This window comes from Odontomachus brunneus, unplaced genomic scaffold, assembly GCF_010583005.1.
Source record: "Odontomachus brunneus isolate Ranch 3 - 2012 unplaced genomic scaffold, Obru_v1 Obru_scaffold_024, whole genome shotgun sequence".
In the NCBI taxonomy this organism is placed as follows: domain Eukaryota; kingdom Metazoa; phylum Arthropoda; class Insecta; order Hymenoptera; family Formicidae; genus Odontomachus; species Odontomachus brunneus.
The window spans coordinates 2,599,768-2,610,126 of record NW_022639474.1 but is presented as its reverse complement, the minus strand read 5'-3'; the positions used below and the strand labels follow the sequence as shown (position 1 = coordinate 2,610,126).

Here is a 10,359-nt window from a genome sequence, read left to right as displayed (position 1 = left end):
TATATATATATATATATATATATATATATATATATATATGTATGTATATATATATATACACATAATATACAGACGACACGTATGTACGCGCAGAGTGTGTTAGTCTCGCGAGGGACTGTGGTGGTATGGATGTTTTGGTTGGGAGAAAGGGGTGTGCGCGAGAGGATACGTTGTACGGAATATCCCCTCATCGTGTCCCTGCACTAGAGCTTCCTCCGCTACTTTTCGTGACCTTGTAGCTTGTCGTTCTGCGAGATCTCGCAGTTTCCTCGTCGTAAACGACGATGACGACGACGACGACGACGATGACGAAGACGACGAAGACGTCGACGACGACGACGACGGTAGCACGGAGGATTCCCCGACGTGCTTGCAGCAATAGTGAATAAGAGATAAGTGCGGGGATGCGAAAGGACGAACGAACCGCGAGAGCAACGTGTGTACGTGTGTGTGTGTGTGTGTGTGTGTGTGTGAAAGAGATCGGTGGCTCAACTGTTGCGGATACTCGACGCGCGAAATTTCGCGAGGGACAAAGAAGCGCGCGGAATGAGATGCATCGGCTCACCGGACAGAGAGCGACAGGATACGCGTATCGCCGGCGCGATCGACTCGCTCCTCCACTGAAAGATAATGCGTCGCTTAATGACGTCCCAATTAAGCCAGCCGAGCGGAACCTAAACGTTACAGAGCTAACAGCGTAATTAATCTCGCTTCCATGTCGTCAGTCCGACGTTTCGGACCGATGACTTTGCTGTAAGGTAAACTAATCGACTAATGCGTCTCGTGGGCAAGGATCCGGTGTATCCGCGGGAGAGAGAGAGACGGAGGACACATCGTCGCTACACAGGATCGTCGCGACGATGTGCGATTATCCATCAGGAAGCGAGCTGGCGGGAAGGGGGAGGGGAGGGTAGAGGAGAGGGAGGAGGCGCCCACGTGTTTATCCAAGGACGCTCGATCGGTCGTCGCGTTCGGCGAAGCACCCTTCTCGCGGAGCGCTCTCGCGAGAGTCGCGCGACGCGCTTTCCCCGTCTTCCTCCTCTTCACGCTTTCGCATCCCCGCGAGTCAAGAAGAAAATAAAGTGAGACAGTGGTCAGGCACGTGGTTATCGCGGCGTGGCCTCGCGCGCCACTCGGAAACGTATTGAATTAAGTCAATACTCACAGATTCGCCTTTGGCACCTTTCTCTCCCTTCGGTCCCTGGAATTGGTACGTCAAAAGGCATTTTATTCGGTAAACGGTTGGTTGGCCGTCGTTTACGCGCGCGGGATGCACGGTCGTTCCAGAAAAGCGTTTCCACGAAAGGGGGCTCGAAAGGCGCCGTGTGACCACGTGTATCGATCAGCAGTCTCTCTCTCTTTCTCTCTCTCTCCTCCGTCGACGACCGCCGGCCGCGTGGGGCTATCGATTCGCGGCACCGGAACACCGGTGCGGCATTTCAAGTGGATCACTTGGTTATTGCTCTCGCCTCCTCCGAACATACGAGATGTCAATAAACCGGGAATTTCCGATAGCGGCATGATACACGGGAGAGAGTGCCCGGCGGAAGCCCTCCCGCTCGAAAACCGCAATGAAAAGTTTGCGACCGTCTCTCGCCGGGCATCGTCAGCACGCCGCGAGGGCGAAATTAATTGCATTTGCATTTTTGGAACATTTGCACGCGGCACACGGAGCGAGAACGGGCCCGTTGGGATATTAATAGCGCTTTCCGGTTTCCTGATATTAACACGCGTTAAGTTTGCAGTGCACATATCCGCGCTCACGCTTCGACATATACGCGGTAAATAAAATACGGAGGGCACGCACTCGTCAGTAGAGAAATAATATCGTCGTGTTTTTCATCCCGCGGGCGAGACGGAGAGAATTTTATACTGAGATTTGCTACAGAGTCTCGCAGTACATACATCGCATATTTTTCACGGAAAAGAACAACCATGATTGAATTAACGCACTAAAATAGGGCTCAATAGCCATCAAGCTTGGATAATTGTTACCAGATCTTTCGTGAAATATAGTTCCAGGGTGTAGATGAATATAATTAAGTGATTTGGTAAATATTAACCGATAACTTTACACTGGAAAAAAGATTTGATAATATTCCACCAGCCTGGATAATAGTTACTGAAATGATTTGGTGAAATAGTTTCAACTTAACATAAAAGTGAATATAACAAAATAATTTGGTAAACATTAGCAAATAGCAAGACTTAATATCTGTTGTCGAGGCTTGATAAACTATTACCATATAGTACGTCTCTCATTTGTTAAATATAATCATATTGTTTAGTAATACTTTCCACTCTCTCTCTCTCTCTCTCTCTCTCTCTCTCTCTCTCTCTCTCTCTCTCTATAAAGGTTAGACTGACGCAATACTTTAGAACAGATCTTTCATCAAGCAGTTTGGCAGTTATCAAACTATTCGGTAATTATTACCAAATTACTTGATAGTCATTACCGAATCATTTGATCAACTTTCCTGCACACTACTCGAAAACATTGAAAGAAATTTGCACGAAAAAGAAAATTCTCTCCGCGTGATTTACGCATCATTGATCCCGAAAAGAGAGGGAAGAAACCGACGGCCGTCACGGGCTCGAGCAAGAGGAAAATATCGCACTGTGCTTCGAAATATCGTTATTGTGCGTTCGGAGGTGTGGAGGGGGGGAGGTGGTCGGTGGAAGGAGGGGGACTGCCGCGCGCGTCTACCCTCAGATGCACCTTTATCTTGTGCATTCGAGGGAACGAGAGTCGTCTCGTTTATGCACGCTCTCGCATCGAGACGGCACACCGAGCGGTCACACGAGCGCCGCTCGAGCATCCTTCCGGACACTCCAGAGAGAAGGACGATGGAGTTGCGCGTTTCCCCCTCCGTTGTATGATTACATTCGGCCATAAATTTCGATCGGGCGGCCCTCTAACTCGATTATACACGCCGAAGAAGAAGTTCCGCGCGGGTGCCTCACGAGGTCGGTCAACAATTATCACGGACGCATATTAATGCGCGACGAGTGAAACGCGACACGCCGCATCCCGGGCGCGAAATGTGTGAAAACGTTTGGCGTAATTAGGCGCGCGCGCGCGCGGACCCGCCTCCGCCCATCGTCACCGACATCGTCTGAGACAGGTGAAGAAAACGACAAAATAAAAAATGAAGAAACAGCCGAGTCGCGTCGGCACCTCGAGCAGCCGTTAGATCTTGAAAAAAAAAATGCGCTATCGGCGCGTACCGAGATCCGAGACGTCTCTCCTCTTCCGCCGGGGAGCGCAATTTATCGCGATACAGAACAACGGCGGCACACGGGAACGTCGACAATGAGAGAATGGAATCCCGAACGAAAGAGGGAGAAAGGCGCAAGACGCTCCGTTCTCTTTGAAATCGGACGGAGGAATAAGGGCGCGCCGGCTTTTTCATTTTCTCTGCGTTTTCTTTTTTCTTTCTTTTCTGTTTTTCTTTTTCTTTTGTTTTCCCCGGGGTAGATCAGGCAGATGTGTCGTCGTTACCCCGGGCTGGTCAGACCGTATCAGACCGTGTCGCAGTCGCGCCGGAAGACGAGCGATAATCGAAAGCCAACTGTACCTCCGCGCCGGGAATCCCGTCGGTACCCTGAGGACAAACACAGATCGACTCGTTAGCGTGTCTCTCGACGGATGCACACGGCGGTGCAAACGAGTCGCAGCGGGTCGACCCGCCGTCGCCATTTGAGAGCGCTTCAGCGCGTCGTCTGCTCACGACTGCGATCGCGCGCGAAACGGGAGTCGAGAGATCGAGCGGAAGCGAAGATCGCGATCCGCACACGATCGAGATTTCGATCGAAGGAGACGGACAGAAATATTCCCGCGAAACTCTCGGCCGCTCGTCGCGCAACGCGGGACTTTCGCTCCGCGAATCTCTCACTTCGACTCTTTATTTATTTATTTATTTACTTATTTCTTGGAAAGCTTACTGTACTGAGAATCGACGCGTGCATGCAGAAAATTTATGTTGGATAGTATAGCATACTAGTAGTATTTCTTTCCATTCGCAGTTTTATATTCCTTTTGCTCTCCTGGCGCGCGCGCGCGTGTGTGTGTGTTTGCGTGTGTATAGGGTGGCCTATATAACTCTTTATAGCTTATTTCTCATATCTCAGAAATTAAGAAAGATAACCTCTTAATATTCTTAAATATAGGAAAGTAACAAAATAAAATGTAAAATAACGCAGAAAGTATATCCACTTTTCGATAATTTTACTCCAATACTTTTGTACACAGAATGACCAGAGGAATCAGTTTTTCTTTCTCTATTTCTTAACTATAATATTATTCCGATTTTAATGAAACTCAGGCTTTTGCTCTCCTGGCGCGCGCGTGTGTGTGTATGTGTGTGTATATAGGGTGGCCCATATAACTCTTTATAGCTTATTTCTCATATCTCAGAAATTAAGAAAGATAACCTCTTAATATTCTTAAATATAGGAAAGTAACAAAATAAAATGTAAAATAACGCAGAAAGTATATCCACTTTTCGATAATTTTACTCCAATACTTTTGTACACAGAATGACCAGAGGAATCAGTTTTTCTTTCTCTATTTCTTAACTATAATATTATTCCGATTTTAATGAAACTCAGGCTTTTGCTCTCCTGGCGCGCGCGTGTGTGTGTATGTGTGTGTATATAGGGTGGCCCATATAACTCTTTATAGCTTATTTCTCATATCTCAGAAATTAAGAAAGATAACCTCTTAATATTCTTAAATATAGGAAAGTAACAAAATAAAATGTAAAATAACGCAGAAAGTATATCCACTTTTCGATAATTTTACTCCAATACTTTTGTACACAGAATGACCAGAGGAATCAGTTTTTCTTTCTCTATTTCTTAACTATAATATTATTCCGATTTTAATGAAACTCAGGCTTTTGCTCTCCTGGCGCGTGTGTGTGTGTGTATGTGTATGTATATAGGGTGGCCCATATAACTCTTTATAGCTTATTTCTCATATCTCAAAAATTAAGAAAGATAACTTCTTAATATTCTTAAGTATAGGAAAGTAACAAAATAAAATGTAAAATAACGCAGAAAGTATATCCACTTTTCGATAATTTTACTCCAATACTTTTGTACACAGAATGACCAGAGGAATCAGATTTTCTTTCTCTATTTCTTAACTATAATATTATTCCGATTTTAATGAAACTCAGGCTTTTGCTCTCCTGGCGCGTGTGTGTGTGTGTATGTGTATGTATATAGGGTGGCCCATATAACTCTTTATAGCTTATTTCTCATATCTCAAAAATTAAGAAAGATAACTTCTTAATATTCTTAAGTATAGGAAAGTAACAAAATAAAATGTAAAATAACGCAGAAAGTATATCCACTTTTCGATAATTTTACTCCAATACTTTTGTACACAGAATGACCAGAGGAATCAGATTTTCTTTCTCTATTTCTTAACTATAACATTATTCCGATTTTAATGAAACTCAGGCAAAAATATTGATGTTCTAAAAGGGCCATTTCGCGATTTTGTACCCACTATTCTTCTCAAGGAATACAAAATACAAAAAAAAACCACATAAGCAATATATTTCTGAGATCATATAACTCCGGCCTCCCCTATTCTTTGTTCTCTAAATTTCTCATAGCTCCTTGAAATCGTTCGCATATTATGAGTACATCTTAACGAGATAAATCTTCTATGGTACTTCTTCATTTAACGAATGTTTATACACTCGAGAAAAATTCTCCGCGTGTGCAGATATATTCTCATTAATGAAAGATCAATTATTTGAATTGTTCGCGGGATCGAGCCACGAGAAATCTGTCTTGAAACGGCACGATGTAAAACGCGACCGTTAAAGCGAAACATTATTCCTCGAGACCGAGAGAGCGGGATTGGCCGCGGGGGATGATATCGATAAAATTCACGCTATCCGCGCGTTCTCGCGGATAAACATGAACGAGCACGCGGACAGTATCGCGAGTTAGACGACGGCGTAAATAAAATTTGATAAAGCGTAGGACACTTACAGGCAATCCCGGATCTCCCCTTTCTCCCTTCGTCCCTGGCTCGCCCTGCGCGCCCTGAAAGTACGAAGAAACTTGACGGACATCGGCACACATCGCTAACATCGCCATCGTACGCCATCGGAGAAGCGCTCGCGCGCGTGCGTTTCTCTTTCTCTCTTTCGATCTAATCGGCGTTTATTTCGGAATCGCGACGTATGAGATGCGCAGATACGGAAATAGCGCTAGTCCAGATAAGGAGGTAGTGTAATCTATAGTGAAAACGGGGTCATCCCGTGGATCGCTCACCTTCATGCCGTCTAATCCTGGTGGTCCCTGAAAGGTAGAGGAAACCTCGTCAGATACGGCGAAGCCCATCGACATATATCGAGCGTAATATTGCCGACAGCGACTTAAAACTATGTCACGAGGGTGTCTTTATTAGAGACGCCCTTTTAACACACACATACACCGTCGTTGCGCCCTCGAGTGTTTTCAGGATCGTTCTCGTTAAATCGGCCGATTCGCGCGATTCGACGACATTCGCGCGTTAACAATGAAGTCATGACGATGCCGACGACGCGGGAAGGAATGTTTGCACAGCCATTCGCGCGCGTTATCTCACATGTACAGGCTGTCTGACGCAAAGTGTCCCGTACGTAAGTGTACCTCATGTTACATTAGGTAGATGTACTTTAAATTAGTGCACGTTAAGTTAAACTGAACTAAAATCTTGAGTTATTAATTAAAGATTGGCGAATGATCATGCGCGATACGGCGGATGAATTGCGATGGCGACGCTTGTCGTCGCGTATTTGCAAATCAAGTCGAACTGAATAAAAAAGTTCTATACTACTTTGCAAATAACCAGGAGTTTTTAGTTATTAATTAAAGAAGATTGACCTCGCGCGGTAATGCATCAATATTCTTTAATTGATAACCAAAAATGTATGTGGTTATTTACAAAATGGAAGAGGACTTGTCTTAATCGATACATGTACATGAGATACGGGACGTTTACAAGAAACATCGCGAACCCGAACTCTTTGATTTTGATAATTTGACTTTTGTGAATATATAGAGTAAATTAATACATGAATAACATTTTATTTCCATTTTATTTCCATTTATTTTATTTCCATTATACTATTATTAAATTTTTCGAATAAAAGTTTAATGATAAGTTAAGTGCTGTAAATTGATATAAATATAAATAAAAAAATACCTTTTTTTATTGTGAAAAAAATTTTATAGGTATTTTTTTATTAATGTTTATGTCAATTTACAACACTTAACTTACCATTAAACTTTTATTCGAAAAATTTTTTTCTATCTCCTTTAATTTAAGAGTAATACACGAAAAAGTGGAATCGTCCTTTTTCCATTTGTACGCTATCGCTATTTAAAATTATGATTTACACTCTCAAAGTAAAAAAAACGATTCCACTTCTTCGCGTATTATTTTTAAATTAAAGGAGATAGAAAAAAATTTTTCGAATAAAAGTTTAATGGTAAGTTAAATGCTATAAATATTGACATAAGCATAAATAAAAAAATATCTTTTTTATTGTAAAAAATTTTTTACAGGTATTTTTTTATTTATATTTATGTTAATATTTACAGCATTTAACTTACCATTAAACTTTTATTTGAAAAATTTTTTTCTGTCTTCTTTAATTTAAGAGTAATATACGAAAAAGTTGAATCGTCCTTTTTACTTTGAGAATGTAAATCATACCTTTAAATAGCGATAGGACACAAATGGAATATACCGTTATTCATGTATTGATTTACTCTACATACAAAAGTGTATCAAAATCAAAAAGTTCGGGTTCGCGGTGTTCCCTTGTTAGAGTGTCAGACACTTTGTATCCTATTTCATTGCTCCAACTTACATCTCACTGATTCTGGCCAATGGAAGCGAGATCTCACGGCAAAATCTGTGATACACAAATTCGTCATACACAAATCCAACTTTCTGCGTTTGTGGCGAAGGAATTAACGGCCTCCATGCGACTTGCATGCAATGACATTGTCTGCGTTTGCGAATTGCATCAATAATGGGAATATCGCTACTATTAACTGAAACTTCTCCAGCAAGATTTTTCTGATTGCGGTGCTGTACTTGTAAAGTTGCAAGTATTGCGTTTAAGTGAAGAATACACCGATTATAGAGTAAAAATCCGGCGCGGATGTCGGCCATTTTCGATGAGATCGCGCCTACGGAGCTCGCTGATCTTTTTTTTTTCATTTGTTCATTGATATTTTGCATAGTTGTCCGAGAAAGGGCAGAGGCATTTTTCGTTCAGTTGGCTCCACCTGCGCATGTGCTTTTGACAATCTTCTATCAGACACTCTGTGCACAGACCGTCACGATTCTCCGTCGCGTTGCATCCCTCGCGGTTCGCGCCCGCAACCAAGTTTCGAAACTCTCCGACGGATTTTCAAATTAAGTTACGCCACGAAATTTCGTTGCGCGCGCGCGCGCGTGCGCGCGTTCGCGCAGATATTGGCCGGGGATTCGATCGATTCGCGTCGTAATGAAATTCCGCTCTATCGAATTCTGTACTCGTTACAATCGCGCCGGTGTTATCCTCCTGTCCTCTATAAATATTTGAGGTGTGCAACGGATTTATATGTCATTTCTAAATAGAGGATGTTTCCAGTTGCTTTTAGCCTAACGGCTGTGCAAACGTCCCTCCTGCCGCGCGAGCACGAAGCAATGAAATCGGATTGGTTTGGCTATTTCGTTACTGTTCGCTCTTCCTCTCTCTTTTTCTTTCTTTCTTTCTCTCTCTCTCCTTCTTTCTCCTTCCCTTCTCCCCTTTTTCTCTCTCTCTCTCTCTCTCTTTCTCTCTTTTAACGCTTCGATTGCCAAACTAATCTTCGCGAGATAACCCACCGGTATCCTCCCGTATTATCGAAATTAATACGAGAGCAAGGCAGAGACTGACAATCGAGGGCGGGGCGGCGTCGTGGGAGGCAGTGCAGAGGAGCTCGAGCAAAGTTGAGAGAGAAAATAAAATGAAAAAAGAACGAGCGCACTTCGTACCGTAAGAAGCATCGACGCTTGCCGCGTCTCTCCTCGTGTTCGTTCGTTCGTTCATTCATTCACTCCTGCTTTCTTTTTTCGATCTTATTTCTAAAGCGGCAAGATTAATCGTCGGCCCAACGAGCCGACGATTAACGCCGCCGTCGTGGTCGCAGCAAATTAACACGTGTTAATTTTTTCCGTCGTTCTTGTGGTCTCTGTGTTCTCCTCTCCCTTCTCCTTCAAAGATTTTCTTCCTTCTTTCTTTTCTTTTCCTTTCTTCTCTTTCTCAATCGTCTTTTCTACCGCCTGCAACGGCGTAACTTGCGACAGATGCAGATACAAGAGAGAGACAGAAGAACGCAAAAGTGAGCGAGCGAAATCGTTGTTATCCGGACAGCCGGATCGCAGTCGGAGCACAATGCAAAGCGGCAGTTGTATGTTACTGGATTAACGTGAGAAGCATTAATTCTTGGTAGGCGTTTTATAGAAGCAAAGGACACAGGCACATGCACATTCTGTTTATTAATCGGGACAATGTAAAACAAAACTGTTAGAGTCAGTATTCACATACGCAATTAGGTCGCCGGTTGATGATCGGCTTAAGAGGAGCGCCGCCTTAACAATTAACGCGCGCACACACACACGCACGCATACACACAGGTGCGCTCGCTCGCGCGCGCGTGTGTGTGTGCGGGCGCGCGCATGCGTGTGTGTATATATACATATACTACATACATATATATATATGCACACACAGAAAAAATGTCCTACGACTATACCAATCAATTCTCTCTCCGGTTATGGACTTACAAACTCTTCGGAGTCGATCTTTGCTCAGCGCGAATATTTGAGGACTCCTCGGGCTCGTCAAATATATATATATATATTTATATATATATATATATCCCGGCGATTAAAATCTTAAATTACATTTTCGCGAGGGTAAAGCCCATTTTAAATTAATTGGGAAATCAACCGTTGCTATTTACACTCTCTTAAAGTTATAATTCCGGGGGAAACCTTTTAATCTTCGACGTCGCGAGCAACTTCGTGTAATTACGTTCCGTCGGATCTTCCTCGAGAGAAGCAAAAGGGGGGAAAAAAAAGAAAACAAAGAGGAAAAAAAAGTAACACCAAGGAATGGGAAAACAAACACGAGGAAGAGTCAATTCTGAACTCGCGAATGAATCCACAGCGGAGGGGGAGGGGCGCCCGATACGGCGTGACAGCCTGTGTGTATATACCCGCATACGGCACGCAAGTAGGTGCGTGTATATATATATGTATATATATATATATATATATATATATATATATATATATATATATATATATAT

General features: G+C 43.1%; 1 protein-coding gene across 16 annotated transcripts in view; it reads right to left on the bottom strand.

Annotated features, from left to right (window-relative positions):
- Nucleotides 1-10,359, bottom strand: part of LOC116842298 (collagen alpha chain CG42342) — a 294,572-nt gene that overhangs the window by 9,373 nt on the left and 274,840 nt on the right. For 13 of the 16 annotated variants that reach the window (XM_032811294.1, XM_032811279.1, XM_032811282.1 and 10 more), the window contains 4 exons: nucleotides 6,298-6,324; nucleotides 6,013-6,066; nucleotides 3,579-3,605; nucleotides 1,166-1,201 (listed from right to left, as the gene is read on the bottom strand). In XM_032811294.1, coding sequence (XP_032667185.1) covers nucleotides 1,166-1,201; nucleotides 3,579-3,605; nucleotides 6,013-6,066; nucleotides 6,298-6,324 — 144 coding nt within the window. Of the gene's footprint in view, nucleotides 1-1,165; nucleotides 1,202-3,578; nucleotides 3,606-6,012; nucleotides 6,067-6,297; nucleotides 6,325-10,359 lie in introns of those variants that run through there. The other 3 variants (XM_032811283.1, XM_032811289.1, XM_032811295.1) reach the window with 2 other exon arrangements.